Source organism: Grampus griseus (assembly GCF_964374135.1).
Source record: "Grampus griseus genome assembly, chromosome: 6".
Taxonomy (NCBI): domain Eukaryota; kingdom Metazoa; phylum Chordata; class Mammalia; order Artiodactyla; family Delphinidae; genus Grampus; species Grampus griseus.
Window position 1 is genome coordinate 109,194,959 of NC_139000.1, and position 19,110 is coordinate 109,214,068.

Here is a 19,110-nt window from a genome sequence, read left to right on the forward strand (position 1 = left end):
TCTCTACAAAGGACCCAGTTTCATTCCTTTTTATGACTGAGTAATATTCCATTGTATATATGTGCCACGTCTTCTTTACCCGTTCGTCTGTTGACAGATTCATTGACAATTAATACTGGATATCTTGGTATTGTTCTCAGCCATGTGCATTTCAGTTGAGGAGAGTGATTCTCTTGGGATATGATCATTGTGAGGCCCAGAAAAGATTAAGTTTCTGGGTCTTCAAAGAGGAGGGTCAGTTTCATCCATCCAGCCTTTTCCTTAGGTTGGCGCTCCTCAAACATTTCCCCGAGGACCAGGCTGATGGCAGGTGCACGTGTATCTGGGGAGCTGGCAGTCTTGGATTGAAGTACAGCATCTTCTTGAAGAATTCTTTTTACTTAAAAAAACTGTTCTGCATTGTGCATCCTATTCTCCAACATGCCCATTCGTATCAGTGTTATTTTTCATACAGTATTATTTTCCTGCCAAGCTTTAAGTAAACTCGATGTTGGGGGGAGCCGTGAAGTGCTTTCCCGTGTCTCTGGTGCTGCTGGGCACAGGGCTGGGCACCTCCAGGCGTGTCTGTGTGCATGTGAGAAGCCTTGCCTCACACCACGCTTCACCTGTGCAGTTATGTGACTTCTGTGTCTCAGGGCTTTTTAGGTCTATAATCTTTGTCTACTTTATTTCCTCTAAATAGTATTATTTTGACCTGGATTGCTACATAGTGATTTTGGTTGTGGAGACTAGCATCTCCTATGAACATGGTGATTTTTTTTCCCCATTCTTTCTTTTAATACCAGTGTGGTCTCTGTTGCTATCTAGTTAAATGGTGAATAATTGGACTATATGTTTCATGTATGTTTGGAGAACTAAGTCAATAAGAGTTAGCATTTTGAAAACATGAACTATTCTATATATTTTACTAATCATTATATGATTTCAAAAGTTAATTTTATTTTACTGATGAGAAAGAAGAAAGTTTTCTAGACAGCTAAGAACCTTTAGAAATGAGAGAGAGAGAGAGAGAGAGAGAGAGGGAGAGAGAGAGGGAGGGAGGGAGGGAGAGAGAGAGAGGGAGGGAGGGAGAGAGGGGGGGAGAGAGAGAGAGAGGGAGAGGGAGATAGGGATCTGGCAGACAAAAAGGTGCCATCTGCGGGCTTCCCTGGTGGCACAGTGGTTGAGAGTCCGCCTGCTGATACAGGGGACACGGGTTCGTGCCCCGGTCCGGGAAGATCCCACATGCCGCGGAGCGGCTGCGCCCGTGAGCCATGGCCGCTGAGCCTGCGCGTCCGGAGCCTGTGCTCCGCGATGGGAGAGGCCACAGCGGTGAGAGGCCCGCATACAGCAAAAAAAAAAGGTGCCATCTGCTCATATATTTATGGCATCTTGTCTCGTGTTATTCAACACCAGCTCTCAGACAAAGGTAATAAATACCCTAAATACAAAAATCTGAGTAAAATATTGTATTATTGAGGCATTATGCCATTCAAACAAGATAGGTCTGATGATGGTTCAATATAATGATTTTTAGCTCTAGGGTACAAATAAAATAAAATGGTGATGTCTAGCTGTGACTATAGCGTCACCAGAATGTAACTATTTCTCTATTGTTGTTGCATTCCCACATTCCTTCAAAGGCCATGCATTCAAAAAAACTTATGAAAATTTCTAAGTCCCAAAATTTCTAAGTCCCAAAATTTCTAAGTCCCAAAATTTCTAAGTCCCAATCGCTGATGTTTGAAAACCATCAACATTTTGCCATACTTGTTCATCTGTTCACTTCCTAACCTGCTCCCTTTTTTGCTGGATAATTTTAAAGCAAACTCTGTGTACCTTGTCATTTCACTCCTAAATGGTTTAATCTTCTCCAGGAGAGAGAGAGAGAGAGAGACAGAGGGGGCGGGTGAGGGGGAGAGAGAGAAACATTTTCCCACATATCTGCAAATTAACAATAGTTAGTGTCATCAAATACCTAGCCCATATTCAAATTCCCCTGATCGTCTAAAAATGCCTCTTTTCAGTTAGTCTATTCTATTCTATTCTATTCTATTCTATTCTATTCTATTCTATTCTATTCTATTCTAGATCCAAACAAGTTCCATTTCATTGTGTGTGTGTTAAGCTCCACAGAGCCTTGTGAATGTCTCATAATCTAGAACAGTTCCCCGCTCCCTGTACGGACTTAGTAAAGGAATTAGGTTCTTAAATTCTAGATTTGGGTTGAGATGTTATTTACCTTCCTCTGCTACTCCCTGAATTTCTTGTGGACTGAATTTACATTTAAAAGCTTATTAAATTCAGATTTGGTTTTGTTGTTGTTATTGCTGTTATTGTTTTTAAAAGAATATTTCAGACCTGGTTCTTGATTTTCCAGCTGTCACATTGTGTCTTATCAGCATGTCTGTGTGATTCACTTTTAATGAAGCTAAAATTGATCACTGGGCTTAGGTGACGGTAGCTGGATAATTTGATTGTTTTCATTCCCTATTTTGTCTAAGGGTTTAATCATCCAATGATGACTATCTCCTGAATCAGTTATGGGATTAGGGGTTGCAAAATGTTGATTTTTTGAACTCAATCTTTCTGTTTCAATTTATTACCTGAGAATCTGTATAAAAAAACTCTCAACCACGAGGGCTCTTTGGACACCCTGAAATACATATTATACTAGAATAGTGAGAAAAATGCTTCATGGTTTCCCTTTAAAATGTCTGTTTTTCAGAGTAATGATTTGGTGTTCTATCAACTGCAGTGGTGTTCAGTGGACTCTCTTTTGTTTCTCTCTCACCTCCCTGCCTCTTATGAATTTACAGATTTTTGTATATTTAGTATATTTTAATTAATTGGGTCACTTTTTGGATGTTCATAGCCTCCTGCCTAAGGCAAGTGGGAACGCTTAGCTGACGCCTGTGTCCTTTTGATCAGACCCACGTCAGCCGTTAATCGCTCCTTCCCTTCCTTACTTTCTGGAGCAACAAAACATCCCAGCCCACTTTTCTATGTTTCCTGCTCCACAACTAAAATCAGCCATTTCTTCAAGGATCCTCAGTTCCACTGAGTGGAGAATCCAATTTAGAGACCACCTGGCGAGTTAGAAGTGCCAGTGAGATTGGACTGGAGTTGTTTCTAGCCCTTTTCAGTGGATGGAGCTGGAAAATTTGTATTTTAGAAAGTGAGAAAACATACCATGATCCACCTTGTCATTTCCAATTCAAATTTAGGATCCTAAGTGTTTATATTGTTAATTTTATATTTGGATTTCTTTTTATATTTAGCTCTCTGTGGCAAACCTTTTTCTTTATAACATTAACGTACTTTAAAATTTGTGTGCTTGAAAAGAATGTGAATTAAGAAAAAATATTTCAGAGTTAAATAGGTCTACGTTATTGATTTTTTTTTTTTTTTTTTTTTTGCGGTACGCGGGCCTCTCACTGCTGTGGCCTCTCCCGTTGCGGAGCACAGGCTCCGGACGCGCAGGCTCAGCGGCCATGGCTCACGGGCCCAGCCGTTCCGCGGCATGTGGGATCCTCCCGAACCGGGGCACGAACCCGTGTCCCCTGCATCGGCAGGTGGACTCTCAACCTCTGCGCCACCAGGGAAGCCCCTACATTATTGATTTTTAAAAGTTGTTTTTACTATTATGTGTTTTTGGCTGTGCCACATGGCTTGCGGGCTCCTAGTTCCCTGACCAAGGGTCAAACCTGGGTTCCTGGCAGTGGAAGCAGAGTCCTAGCCACTGGGCGGCCAGGGAATTCCTGATTACATGGTTTAGATTATATAGAATCTTATTAATTTGGGTTTACCTATTATGTCTTGGACTGAGAGAGGTATGTTAAGCTGTCCTATTTTTGGTGTGTTTCAGTCCTTTTCTCCTTGCATTTCCAGCAATTTCTACCTTATAAAAGTTGTTTCTCTATAGGCTGCAGTCTTCGGCATTATAATGTCTTTTTTGGCTTCTTTTAACTTTTTAGGTGTTTTTGCTCCCCTGTATTCTACCAAGTTTTGTATTAAAATCTGAACTGCTGCTTTCTTATTACTTGAGTTTCCCTGGTGTATCTATGCTTATTCTTTACTCCTTAATCTTTCTGTGTCTTTTGGATTAAGGTATGTCTCATACCACAGAGAGTTAACGATTTGCTTTATTAGTCAATCTGAATTTATTAAACAGATTTCTTTATATGTTTGATCTCAGCTCTGACATATCAATATATTATTTATTTACTGTATCTAGTAAATCTTTCACTGTGTGATTCATTTTCTTTTCTCTTTGTAATCTTTGGTATTTCATATGGTTTGTATTTTTGTTCTACTGGTTACCTTTAATATTGTATATAATATCTGAAGTTTCTTTTTTTTTTAAGGAAATGCCTAATTCTACTCTTTTCTGAGGAGTACTGATTAGTTAGAATGTTTTCCCTTTTCTTCCTTCTCCTCCAGTGTCTAAACATATTCTTTTAATCCTAGTTAATGCCCGTGGGCATTAACTTATTAATTAAGTTCTTATTAGCAGAACTTATTCTGCTTTCCGCTTACTTTCCTTATTTGTTTGTTGTGTTATTTCTACAGTGTCAGACCATATAACATTTGCATATTCTTTTTAAAATTAATTTATTTTTAACGTCTTTATTGGAGCATAATTGCTTTACAATTATGTGTTAGTTTCTGCTGTATAACATAGTGAATCAGCTATATGTATACATATATCCCCATATCCCCTCCCTCTTGCATCACCCTCCCTATCCCACCCCTCTTGGTGGTCACAAAGCACCGAGTTGATCTCCCTGTGCTATGTGGCTGCTTCCCACTAGCTATCTATTTTACATTTGGTAGTCTATATATGTCCATGCCACTCTCTCACTTCGTCCCAGCTTACCCTTCCCCCTCCCCGTGCCCTCAAGTCCATTTTCTACATCTGTATTTTTATTCCTGTCCTGCCCCTAGGTTCATCAGAGCCATTATTTTTTAGATTCCATATATATGTGTTAGCATATGGTATTTGTTTTTCTCTTTCTGACTTACTTCACTCTGTATGACTGACAGGTCCATCCACCTCACTACAAATAACTCAGTTTCGTTTCTTTTTATGGCTGAGTAATATCCCATCGTATATATGTGCCACATCTTCTTTATCCATTCATCTGTTGATGGACATTTAGGTTGCTTCCATGTCCTGGCTATTGTAAATAGTGCTGCAATGAACATTGTGGTACATGACTCTTTTTGAATTATGGTTTTCTCAGGGTATATGTCCAGTAGTGGGATTGCTGGGTCATATGGCAGTTCTATTTTTAGTTGTTTAAGGAACCTCCATACTGTTCTCCATAGTGGCTGTATCAATTTACATTCCCACCAACAGTGTAGGAGGGTTCCCGTTTCTCCACACCGTCTCCAGCATTTATTGTTTGTAGGTTTTTTGATGATGGCCATTCTGACCAGTGTGAGGTGATACCTCATTGTAGTTTTGATTTGCATTTCTCTAATGATTAATGATGTTGAGCATCCTTTCATGTGTTTGTTGGCAGTCTGTATATCTCCTTTGGAGAAATGTCTCTCTAGGTCTTCTGCCCATTTTTGGACTGGGTTGTTTGTTTTTTTGATATGGAGCTGCATGAGCTGCTTGTATATTTTGCAGATTAATCCTTTGTCAGTTGCTTTGTTTGCAAATATTTTCTCACATTCTGAGGGTTGTTTTGTTTATGGTGTCCTGTGCTGTGCAAAAGCTTTTAAGTTTCATTAGGTCCCATTTGTTTACTTTTGTTTTTATTTCCATTTCTCTAGGAGGTGGGTCACAAAGGATCTTGCTGTGATTTATGTCATAGAGTGTTCTGCCTATGTTTTCCTCTAAGAGTTTTATAGTGTCTGGCCTTAGATTTAGGTCTTTAATCCATTTTGAGTTTATCTTTGAGTATGGTGTTAGGAAGTATTCTAATTTCATTCTTTTACATGTAGCTGTCCAGTTTTCCCAGCACCACTTATTGAAGAGGCTGTCTTTTCTCTATTTATATTCTTACCTCCTTTATCAAAGATAAACCCACGCATATATGGTCACCTTATCTCTGGGCTTTCTATCCTGTTCCATTGATCTATATTTCTGTTTTTGTGCCAGTACCATACTCTCTTGATTACTGTAGCTTTGTAGTATAGTCTGAAGTCAGGGAGCCTGATTCCTCCAGCTCCATTTTTCTTTCTCAAGATTGCTTTGGCTATTCGGGGTCTTTTGTGTTTCCATACAAATTGTGAAACTTTTTGTTCTAGTTCTGTGAAAAATGCCATTGTTAGTTTGATAGAGATTGCATTGAATCTGTAGATTGCTTTGGGTAGTAGAGTCATTTTCACAATGTTGGTTCTTCCAATCCAAGAACATTGTATATCTCTCCATCTGTTTATATCATCTTTAATTTTTCTTTCATCAGTGTCTTATAGTTCTCTTGCATATTCTTTTATCCTTTCAGCCACTCTCTACCAGACCGTAGGCCAAGCTAATCTAAACATCTCTTGGTTTTCTGAGGCTCATTCTCTAGTAGGTTCCTCAGAAAGACTCTTGGGAAAATTAATCCCTGAGTTCTTGAATGTTTATAACTATTTTTCAGTGGGCTTTATACTTGAAGCACAGTTTGGTTGGATATAAAATCTTTGGCTCATATTTTATTTTCTGAAGCATCTTTACAATGTCCTCCATTGTTTTCTGGTACAAAATGTTTGTGCTTCAAAGTCTGGCTTAGGTTTTGTTTTTGTTTTTGTTTTTTTTTGGTCAAATGCACAAAATTGTTTTCCTTCATTTAAAAAATACAACTGTTTTACTAGAAATGTTTGTGTTGAGGGTTCTCAGTTGAATTTCTCAGCTATAGCCCCTTTAATATGTAGGTTCAAGTCTTTTATTTTGTGAAGGTTTTCTTAATTATAGTTTTATGCCTTTGTTGTCTTTCATTTTGTGGGGGAACATTCTTTGGGAATTGATGTTAAATCTTCATTAAAACTCTGTTGTTCCAAATCTTTGGTAGAATCTTCTATCTCTTCTTTATTTCTGTTTTATTAATTTCACTCTCCTCCCTTCCAGCCTTGGTTGCTTTTCCTGGGCCTCCCCGGGTGTCTATATGCTTCTTTGTTTCTTCTAATTCAGTCTTTGTTTCTGAGATTTTTTTTTTCTTTCCTTTTCTTCTCTTTTCATTCTTGAGTTTTCAGCTCTCTTTTCATATCATCACATTTCACATCATTCCAAGTGTTTTCTCTTTTCTTAATTAAAAAAATTTTTTTGGATTATAGTTGATTTATAATGTGTTAGTTTCTGGTGTACAGCAAAGTGAATCAGTTTTACATAAACACACACACACGTATATATATATATATATATATTATATATATATACACACACATATGTGTGTATGGGTATATATATTCTTTTTCAGATTCTTTTCCATTATAGTTTATTACAAGCTATTGAATATAGTTCCCTGTGTTATACAGTAGACCCTTGGTTTAGCCATCTCATTTCTGAGCTGTTCTAATTCTGACTTGTTTGGTTCTTTCAAGCTTTGATTGTTTTTAAGCTTCTTTTAGCTCATTTAAAAATCATATGTTGCTGTTTTCATCCTCTTTGTGGCCACATGTGTGGGATGTTTTCATCATCTCCTGGAACTTTATTTGGTTCATTTAAATCTTTATCCTTGCTGTATCTCTGTATGGGGTTTTATTGTAATCTGGTTTTATTTTCCACATACAAATTAAATGGTTCTCTTGGAAAGTACCTCTGTAGGGCTCTCTTCTGCGTTGTTACTGTGACAGATTAAAAAAATATGGCCTCTTTATATACATGATGACTTCTCTGTCTCTCAGGGATGAGCCTGATTCACAAAAGCTTCCTGCCTCTAATTCTGTGTTGTCTGGAGTCTGAAGGTCTTTCCTTCCAGAGCAGTGAGGCTGCCTTTCCACGTGCTTGTCCACCACGTCCTGGGGTCCAGCCCAGATACCTCCTTCTCTGGTGTTAGAAGTTTAGTCTCCCGGGGATCCACAGTGTTTTGTTTCAGATCCAGTGATCAGCAGGGTTTTTTTTTTTTTTTTTTTTTTTTTTAGCAAGGTTGGTGGAAGGGAAGTGGAAAGAATGAGTCTCTGTCTTTCCAAAAGGGAGTGTGTCAGAGCATTTCTGAGATCCTGCGGGCGGAGGCTGCTTTGGCATTGTTTTGAATTCCCAGGCCCCTTACTGGTTTCCTATGGTTTCTTTGCACTTGTCCTCAGCTTGGAGCCTGTGAGGGAGTCTTTGAATTTCACTGGTCATTCGCAGATTTAATTGCTTTAGTTCCTATTCTGTAAAGGATCGGCTCCTTTTGGGGGTGAATATTTGTTGATTCCTGAGTTGCAGCTCATAGCACTGTCCACACTCTCCTTTTCTGTTTCCTACCAACCCCTCATCCCCAGTGATCTCACACAAGACCTGCTGCTGCCTGGTGTATAGGTAACACTAACCCTACTCTGGGATTCCTGGGGGTTCCTTGTCACCAGTTTTATGTAAGATGTTATCCATGTTGTGTGTGTTTTTTCTTTTGCTGTCCTATATGTTTTGCCTGGCTTTTATGATTGAACAAAACCATGCTGCGGCCATGTGTTTAGCATCGGAAATCCCAGTATATTTTTAAAACGAGAATATTGTAGAAAATTTAGCTTTTTATTTCCGGCATCACACCACATGGTTTTTCATTATTTCCAGCAGAATGGCAGTATTTGAATGTTAGGATCTGGAGCAAAATTATTTGCTGCCGACTGGTATGCAATTCTGGCAAAAAAGTGTGGGCAAAGAGGGTCGATGTGTGTAACTGGTTCTGCATGATTTGGGTCTAGAACAAGACTAAGAAAAACTGACTTGTCCATCCTGTTTTAGGGATGGTCTAGAAAGTTAAGCTCCTCCTGAGATTATCTTGTCATGTTAATTTCTCTTTGTAATGGGCCTAACGGATTGGCAACCTTTTTCAGAAACTGAGCAACTAACAGACTTCACATTGGCAATAGAAGCTCGAGAGAAAAGGCCTTGCATGTGGCTGTGAAAGGGAAAGACCTAAGAGCTTGTTTGTTGTTGATGGGACAGAAACAATGTTTTGGAAACCTAAAGGTGGTCAAAGGAAATTCCTGTATTTCTTAAAATTAATAAGAAATCTAATCAAGTGGATCAAAAGCATAAAGAGATAGTTGGAGAGAAAACAAAACGTGGAGAGAGAATGGTGGCTTCAGGAGGCCAGGACCACTGATTTTTCCCATCTCTCAGTCCAAGTAAGAGACAGTTACGTTTCAGGCCACTCACAAAATCTAAGACTGACTGATGACCTTTAAGCAGTGAATGGAAGGGACAACTGACGTCTAAGCGGTGCAGTAACTGTGTGTCCCAGAGTTTGGAACAGGGCCAGCCAAGACCTACTGCTGACAGACAGCTCAATGCATAGCGAGGACACTGGGAGGAATATTTGCTCTTGTTCTTAACTACCGTCTGCCAGCAAATGATGAAACCAGTTCCAAGCCCAATGATGCATCCTGGCATCTGTCTGCATCTCTTAGCATGACTCCCAGGATCTTCTCACTGTTATTCCAGGACCCCAAGAATCTTGCCCATTTTTTTGCTGTGTTTTTTCTTGTCCTCCACCAACCTGTGGATGGTCACTAGACTTTGAAGTTGAGGGCAGTTGCCCCTGAAGGGACCACTCTGAGCTCTCCCAGAAGCCAGCTGGGCTCTTTGTAAAAGAATGGGCGGGGTGGGGGTATTCTTATGTCCATGGCTGGAAAAATTATATTGAATTTTTCCACCAGTGCTGACTCTCTGAGGCTGTGCATTGGAAATCCTACTTTAATAGCTGAGTGATCCTCAAATTCTATTAATTCTGTGTCATTGTTGAAATTAGAAAGGTACCAGTTATTAAAAATTAAACACTAGAATGAATTCACGATTGGGCTAACATGCACTTAAAATTTCCTTTACTCCTGTCATGTGAAACCCCAAAGGTATGTATTTATGTATATAAACATATGTCAGTATGAATACATACACATTGTAAGGAAGAACAAAATAGAAAGAGAAGATAGAAAGTTTTTGGCATATATATATGTGTATATCTATCTATCTATCTATCTATAGATATATATAGGTATATATGCAGAAAAATCTTTTAGTTCTGAAACACCTCTGATTCTATTAGGACATGGGTCAAATTGCTGCTTTTGAGACATTAAGATGTCTTAATGATGTCCAGTTTGCGTTAAGATGTCCAGTTTGCTCAGCTGGAGATATGAAATTGAAATCACGTTTAGTGCTGAAGACAACACTAAGTTTGTCTTCAACTGTCTCAGCTGTTGAGAACTCAGAAAACACATAGTGGAAGCTCAAAGGATAATGCAATTCTTTATGTAGTCTTACCTTTTTCTCAACCTGCTTGTGGAGCTCCAGAGAGATGAATTAGCATAGTGTGCCAGCATTGTCTCTGCCTGAGAAAGTAAATGACAGATCAAGTCTCGTGCACTCAGAGAATGACAAAGCATCTCTGAACGGCTGCTCAGTTTACAGGTCTGGTTTAGACAGAGGGCGGCCGAAGGGCAGCGATGGTCCCAGTGTGCTTGCCAGGGGAGCAGCAAGACACGTCCTCTATGGGTTCCCCAGTTGCCAGTCGAGGCTGTTGGTGGGGGGAGATGGGAAAGGGGGCCATTGCTCTCCCAAGAAAAGGAGCCAGAGCCTGGCGTTTCCCTCTGTGTAACCCAGTAGCCAGCCTGGCACAGAATTTGTTTGAAAGAGACAGCATCACACCGTCAGATGGCCTTTCAGATAATGTGCCTCCTAGTGTCAAACTTCCTTTCCTGGAAGCCCATACGGAGAAATCGGAAAGGGCTCGTGCACCGTGAGAACATCAGAAGGAAGAGAGCCAGTGAAAATAAGTCAAGAGCAGCTGAAGCCGAGGAGGTGAGCTGGGACGATTCCGGGGGCCTGTCTTTGTGAAGATGCCGCAATTCAGGGTGACATGACTCTTGAGCGAGGGGTTTAAATAGCAGCAGAAGGAGCTCGGCATTGAAATGAATTTTTAAAATAAAGATTTCCCAAAAGTTTTGCACAATGGCGAGATGACAAACGGATGTGTCAAGATTGGCACATTGAGGACGGCAAGCAGACACCTTGGTCAGGAAAGACATGCCTGTCTACTTTACATCTTTTATTCCCTCTTACACATGAAGATGCGGGATTCTGCAGAACTCTACTTTTTGGACTATAAAGGAGTACTATAAATGGCTCTCACGAATTCATGAATTCTAAGGAGGGGAAGGAGTAAGAAGGCAAAAAATAATCGGAAATTCTGTTCCGTTCATTTAGCATCTTGACACAAAAAGACACACTCCCTCTGTGCCTGGTTTAAGAACAGTTTTCTGTTTTAAACCTGTTCTTACCCGGGTTTCTCCTCCAACACAGCACTGCGGAAAGCGCATTGCTTCTACATGAATAGCACCAAGGGATGCTCGACTTATTACATGGCTCAAAATCCCCTTTATTCTCTCGGGGCCCCTCACCTCCCCACTCCACCCACTACCCTGGCGACCAGAGGACGGAATGATGCCTCCATCAGAGGTGACTTTAATCTCTTATTGCCTTTGAAGTACGAAGGTGACATGGAGAGATTGGAAATTGCTGGCACGGAGGATTTTCCCTTTTGGAGGTTCTCCTTCTTCTCCTTAGGTTGTCAGAAGAGACTATTTCATATCTTGTTGGACTATGACATGGAATGTGGACCTGGCAGTCCCTTGGAATCACTCACCTGAGATTCATTACTCACACTGTCTTCCCGGCCAGGCTTTCCAGAGAGGCAGCCTCTGTATGGCCAGCCAGGGAGTGGTGTGGAGACCCTTCCCCGTGCGGTGAAGGGGGGCCAGAGCTTGGCCTGCCCATGGGGGCCTCTGGGCAGAGCTGTGAATGCAGAGGGGGTGACGGAGCCAGGATCCTCCACTCCTTCATCATTCACTCAATAAGCATTTATTGAGCACCCACTATATGCCAAACCCTGTTTGTAGCTGCTGAAGGGCAGTAGTAACTCAGCAAATCAACAGAACCCTATGTCCTGGAACTGGCTTTCTAGGTAGGTGAGAAACACGATAAATATGTAGATGGCATGGCTTGTTCTGTAGCGAGGGATGCTGACGAGCAGGAGAGAGCAGGGGAGGGGCGTTGGGAGTGGATGAGGATGGACAGCCCCCTGTGCATGGCTGCCCACGACAGAGGGGACAGCCGGGGAGGGCTTTCCGAGAAGACAGTGCTTTTTGAGAAAGGGCTTGAAGGGAGTGAGGGAAGAGCCTTGGGATCTAAGCAGGAGGAACAGCAAGTGACAAGGCCCTGAGGTTGGCTTGTGCCTGGCCTGACGGGGAGCAGCGCTGAGGCCAGTGTCCCTGGAAAAAGGAAGCCGAGGGCTAACAGTAAGAGATGAGGTCGGAGGGGACGCAGCAGAGACCAGGTCGTTCAGGGTGCAGATGAGGACTTTTGACCCTGAGAGAGCTGGTAGCTTTTGAAAGTTTCTGAGTGAGGCAGTGGCCTGATCTCCCGTTTCAAGTGGAGAATAAGCTAAGGGGCGGGGTGGGGGGGGGAAGAGAGGGATGAGTTAGGAGACACACACGACAACCAGCTGAATCTGTCAGGGAAACGAGTAGCAGTTTATAGGATGTGTATGGTCTGTAACACATCCTTTCCAAGCTGGGTTCCAACGACCAGAGCCCAAGATGGCCTAAGCACTTGATGGTTTATCCAGAATCAGGCTGGCACAGAGGAGCAGGTGGGAAACTGTTCCAAGTACAAGTGCATGAAACAGCACGTTACCCTGCTTCCCGGCACAGCGCTCCCATAAAGGAGTCTTGCGTTTTCATTGCTGGAGGTTTGGGGTTCCTTCCTACCACACAGTCTGCCTTTCCCTTGTCACTCTCTTATCAAAACAGCAAGTGACCTATTACATTTATGTAGGAGCTTGGTGCATTCGAGCCATTAATTTAAAGGTTATAGGAAATGAAACAGCGCTTTTATGTACTAGATTGGATCCTGCAGCAGAAAGGGGACATTAGTTAGAAAAACAAACAAAACCGGTGAAATCTGATTGAAGTCTGTAGCCGAGTTAGTAGTATTGTACCAATACTTATTACTTAGTTTAAATGTGCTATGGTTAAACGTATGGTGGCAAATGTAAGATGTTAACATTAGAAAAAATGGGTGAAAGGTGTATGTCAACTTTCTGTGCCTTCTTTGCAACTTTTCTGTATGTGTAAAATTATTCCAAAATAAAAAATTAATAAACAAAAGCTCTTTGTAGAGGGCCAAGGAATACACGAGTGAAACTTTGAATTTTTTAGAGATAAAATGGTCCACAGGTATATTCTGCACGTTTAGCAATTTTTATCCACCATTAAGAAGTAGATTATTACCCAATATATAGTTAGAAAATGGTCCTTCCTGTTCATCACTTCATGTAGATTAAGCTGCATTTCAAATACTTCATTTGCCTCCTGCATTAAATGTCCAGGCATCACTTTTACTCTCAGGGATCTCCCCTGCTTGGGAAATAGATATTTTTCGATACACTTTACCAGCCCAAGCCCTGGCGCTTGCCGATTCCCCTTCCTTCTGTCTTCCTCCTACGTCTCGTCTTCATCCTTGCCGTGTACCACCCCTTCACTGAGCAAATGTAACTGAATGTAACTGGTGCTTGAACTACTTTGCCATTTTCTTCTTTCCCTAAACCTAAAGGTGACCTTACTTTGCTTTGCTGTTCTGAAGCTTTGGGGAAAGAAATTTGCCATTATTAGAAGAAAATCTGATCTTCTCAATGTCTGATTGTTTAAAGCAAGGATGATGAACTCAAATGTCTCTAGGGCCCAGGCAAACCACGTAAAGATGTGAGGTAGTCAAGAGTAATAGGTTAAAAACTGGCATCACCCACTGGCCATAAGATGGTTCTTATTATTCCTGGAAAGTTATGTCTTTTCTAGAACCTCAGGGACATTTTGAATCTGTTTCCATGCAAGATGCTTTTTTTCCCCCCCAAGATGCTTTATAAATGCAGGTTATGGTTTAGTCAGGCAACGAGGGAAAATGCGACCAGTCGCAGTTTAGGTAGTAGCCAGGTTGGAATAAAAAATTACGTTTCCACATAGGGAAAAGACTGATGAGATGTTAACCTCGTCCCGAATCACACAATGATACTGGGAGGTCTTGGAGAGTTTTCTTTTCTTTTTTTTTTCATGGGAGGAGGAGCCAATGTAATGTCTTTACTGCAAAGAAGAAACTTTACACCCCGTTTTGAGGGAGCTAGTGCAGGGGCTCCGTGGGCCAGCTGCTAGGACACCGGCTTGTGATGGGTTCCGCGAGGCCTCGCCTTTGTGCAGCCAGGGCCAGATGATATTGTCTTCTTCACAAATGCAGCCCACCATGCGCTTCCTGGTGAGGAAGCAGACTAAATGAGGGTCTTCCTTGGGACCGGAGGCTGCGTTCGGGGCGAGCATATGGTACGGCTCCAGACCCTTGCGTGCAGGCAGCATGACCTCCCTCGGCAGCCCGGTCCCTGCTCGTCCGCAGTAAGAGCACCACCTCCAGACGCCATAGGGCGCACCACGGAGACTCCCCTGGGACCGCAGGCGCTCAGGGCCTGCGCGGCCAGCGCTCCAGCCCCACGGAGCTACCTTGAAGCCATCAGGCCAGCTACCAACACCAGCGCTTCCGGGAGTTGGCTCCGGAGGCAGAAGGGACTTGGCGGGCAGGGCTTCTTTCCCCTCCGCGTGCTTGACTCTGCCGTGGGGCGGGGCCGCGGGCTCTTGGAGAGTTTCCTACTAAGTCACTAAGGCAGGACTGTTTTTAGATTATTAGGGAAAGATGGCAGACGTAACCTTAACCCAAAAACTCGAGGAAGAAACTCACCTGCTTCTTGGGTAACAAATTCTTATGTCTTACAACACCTTAGACTAAGAAGGTTCTCTTTGGGGTCTACTTTAAATTGCTGCTGCTGTAAATTAAGCCCCTGGTAGATAACAAAAACGAATACCAGCAGAGTAATATTACTAATATTCCAGGGACGCGTTAATGAAATCTTTAAGATGCAAAGGGTCAGAGACCAAATTACTCACTGAAACATCCACGATCAGGACCACGTGTGTATACAAAAAAATATTAGGAGATGAAGCCCTGGTGCCAGCCTTCGCTCTGTCCTTCATGCCCGAGGTTCCCCAGGTCAAGCAGAGGACCACCTCTCTACGGGCCCCTCAGCAAAACAAGCAGCGCACGTGTAACCTGCTGAACGCGTTTTCTGCCTGGAGCCAGGACGCTGGCTCACCCAAGGACGCTGCCCCAGCGCGCGGGCCTCCCCTGCCACGCCTGGGGGCCACCTGATTTCAGAGCTCTGCCAAGCCACAGACACTAACCGGACAAGCGCCTGTTCTCTCCACACCACAAAGTCAAGGACGACGATGGGAAGGCGCCTGCACGACGCGAGACAGTCTGCTCCCGAGCGTGGGGATGGCGCTAGCATCCCTCCCCCCCCGCCCCCGCCCCCGCCCCCCCCAAGCCCCCTGCTCCGAGCAGATTAAATTGCAGACTAAATTCACCTCATGCAATTCGAGTCCTTGCTCTAGCACACCCTCTCCTAAGAGGAAAAGGCCACAGTAACGAGACTGAACAGACCTGAACCCAGCACAAAAGTCCTTTATATGCCAAAATATAGATGCTTTAAATTGGGCACCTGGGGCCTTTCAGCTCTTTCCATTTTAGATCATGAAGTAAAATTTAAAAGAAGCGCTCAGAGGTGGAAAGGTTGGTGCTTATTTAAGGAACCCATGAGGTCCCACGTTTGCCACAGTTCAGGGTATTGTGGAAAAGCGCATCTTCTTGATTCTGCATCGCACACCTGGTTAGGAAAGCCGCCCAGCCCCATCGGGGCACCTCGTCCTTGCACACGCCCATAGCAACCAGGCTGCGCGCGCAGCGGACAGGGAGGGATTTTATCGTGGACATCGGGTCACATTTATGTACACAAGAGCACGACAGATATTTTCATTCTCTGCAAGCTCTTAGCGCAATTTCACTAATCTCAAATAAACAGTTTCCAGGCGCATTTTTTAAAAATCAATTTGGGGAGTCAACAGTGGCCAGGGGTTCCAGGGGTGAGCTGAATGCCCTTCCCCAGCAATTCCTACAGAGGACATATATTTATCGGAGATTATTTCAGCTGACCCTGGCCGCAGGGCAAGGGAGCTGAGGGTTTCAGCAGCCCACTCCCACCCCCAGGGGGCGCCTCACCTCCCCCCAGGCTGCGGGTAGGGGCTCCACTGGAGGGTAGTACTCAGGCACGTCCCAGGCCACCGCCGCCATGAACCACTTGAAGTCCTTGCACTTGAGCTGTCTGCGCAGCTCCTTCTGCGCGGAGAGGTCCCCCGTGGACAGGTGCCGGTACTCCGGGCGCCGCTGGTAAATGTACTCGGCAAACTCATCCATCCAGGTCTCCGCCACCCGCTTCAGGTTCTGTGCAGCAGAAAAGAGGGTCAGTTACTGGCTTGTGCCCGCAAAGGTGGATTTTAGTTGCTCTCCAAATGGACAAAGAAAGAAAAGAAATCAATCTCAGGAAGCTCTAGTTAGGAGTTTTCCTAACTGCGAGGGGTGTGAGATGATTAGCCCAAGGCCTTGCACACATTTCTGCTTCTGGCATGGGGTCCAACTGCCAATTAGAGAATTCACCAGAGCCAGTAAAAAAAAATAACCCAGCTTGCAATCCCCTCCGCTTTCTCATCCCTCCTGTTATTTCACGGTGACAAATTCTTTGTTTTGCACGTAGAACTACAGGAGTTGGGGCCTGGAGATGATGACATTGCTCTTAGGCATCAAATGGCTTAAACCCTTTCAAGGAACAGTGAGGGATCTTGGAAAGAATGAGGACAAACAAGCTGTTATTCTCTCAGTTACAGCGAGAGCCCAGTATTACTAAATTCAAGACTTTGTGTTCTGGTGATACTTTGTGCCACCGGAAGCACAGGAGAATTTAGTAATTCACTGCACAGTGAAGTCGGGCTAAGGAAGCACCAGGGGGCCAGTCTTCTCTGCAGATGGAGCCATGGGGGGAGGGAGCAGGGAGACACGCACACTCCTTAGTGGCAGGGAGTGTGGGTGTTCAGGGTAGGAAGCTCAGCCCTTTCCCCAGTTTTGAGACTGAGCTAGGAACTTACACACTCTGGGCCTCAGATTCCTTGCCTGAAGAAGGAACAGAGCAGAATATCCCTCCATCAGGGGAGTGGTTGTAAGGTTAAGTAAAGTAACACCTGTCAGGGGCTTCGACTAGTACCTGGCTCCCAATAGGCACTATGGCTATTAGAGCTGTTGTACCTAGTAGAATAATAATAGTGCAGCATTGGAAGACAGAACGCCTGGGTGCTGGGCTTGGGCATGGGTGAAATGACTTGTTCTTTGGTCTTGGAGGAGGGCCGTGGCTGCCACGAGGTGTTCTCTGACACTCCGTCATCCCTCGGTGCTGAGTGGTAGAGAGAACACGGCCATGTCTGGAGCATCAGTTCTGATGCTTCATAGGCGGGTGTCCCCCAAGCTCTAGTTCTTGTTGTTTTGTGTTCAGATTCCTTATTTAAAGCCCCCAGCTGGTGTGAATACTGACCCTTTCCAGCCTCTCATTTGCACTTAGAAGGTAAAATGAGCAGAATGTCTGGGAACTTGAATAAGACCCAGATACACCCAGATCCAAGTGACTAAAGAAAAAACTAGGGATGTTTAGGAAAATTGCTTTGTCTTAAAAATTGCTACGGAATCCTAAATAGGGCCTGAAACTGTGCCTAGAGGTCCGCTGGATTTGAAGACAGAGTCTCCAGATACCCTATTCCCAGTGGAATTGTACCCTTTTCTTTTTTCCCCATCGCCCCTACCTCCAGCGTCGCCGGGGGGCCTCTCCCACCTCATCCCCCATGGACTCCTTGGTTAGCACATGTAGGGCTCAGTTAATCAGCAAGATGCAGAGAAGACACAGTGCCATGAAGACTACTCTGATTTCTTGGTTGCCTCTGTGTTCCTTCCTTTCGAAGCTTCCTGACGTGGAGAGTGTAAGGCTTGTTCCCTGAGGGGTTATTATTATTTGCTATCACTGTGCTGTCTGCCATCCCACTGGCATTGCCTGGCCCAGAACACCTTCTTTTCTCTGACTCCAGTTTGCTTTGACAGATGATCAGAGTCGACGTTGTTTTGTTATAGTCTAGCCCTCGCCACAGACTCTGAGCTGCCCCATTTGTTTGGAGACAGAGAAAGAAACGTGATATTCGGAGGTTCCTGCTCTGTCCTGGCACCAGGTACCACGTGCACACGTAACGTCCAAGTAGGAGTCTTTAGTATCACTTTGCCGTTTACCTTTCATTCTGACAAATGTTCGGGATGAAATGTGCTCTGTTATCATTTGTCCTTGGCCAGACAGTTTTTATGGTTAGCAACAAGCCTCAAAGATAGAATGGAAAAAAAGTTGGTTGATAATATTAAAGCTTTATTTGTATTCAAATTAGATTTTTGGCTGTAGTTTCAACCTTTCTCCTATATTCCAATTATTAGGTAAAGTGAAAATATTTAATTTTCACCTACTTTGTGCTTCTCTCATAAACACAAATGAATAAAGGTAAGAAAATAGCAAAGAGCAGAGGCAAAGAGCAGAGGTAAATTACCCAGGAATAATGAGAAAGTGATTTATTAAGTGGAGACATGCCTTAAAATTTTTGATAGCTTGCAAGAAAGATTTGTCACTAAGAAATCTATTTGACTTGGGTAAATAAGCACTTTTAGACTATAAATGCTGTGAAGTTAGGGATAGATAGTGTTTTGGGTTTTGTTTTAAATTAAAAGGCCCTAGCACATGTGTGTGCTCATCTGGGCATGCTAATTGTGGAGTTAAGAAAAGACCATTTATAAAATGAATATGAAGAAATTCCTAGCGTGTGCATGTATCTGTTGATAAAGGCACTGAAATAAAAGCAATATTTTAAAAAGCACTGTTGCTAAAGGGTAGATATTTGTTGCTTTGGGTTTTTGAAATAGAAATAGTAATTATTGTGAAAACTCGAAGAGGAACTGACCAGTTCAGATGCGTTCAATTGGAAATGGCT

At 43.2% G+C, this 19,110-nt stretch overlaps 1 protein-coding gene across 1 annotated transcript in view; it reads right to left on the reverse strand.

Moving 5' to 3' along the window:
- Window positions 1–19,110, reverse strand: part of GALNTL6 (polypeptide N-acetylgalactosaminyltransferase like 6) — a gene marked incomplete at both ends in the record, with an annotated part of 1,149,883 nt that overhangs the window by 45,453 nt on the left and 1,085,320 nt on the right. The window contains one exon of the mRNA XM_082657046.1: window positions 16,268–16,489. Coding sequence (XP_082513172.1) covers window positions 16,268–16,489 — 222 coding nt within the window. The remainder of the gene's footprint in view (window positions 1–16,267; window positions 16,490–19,110) is intronic.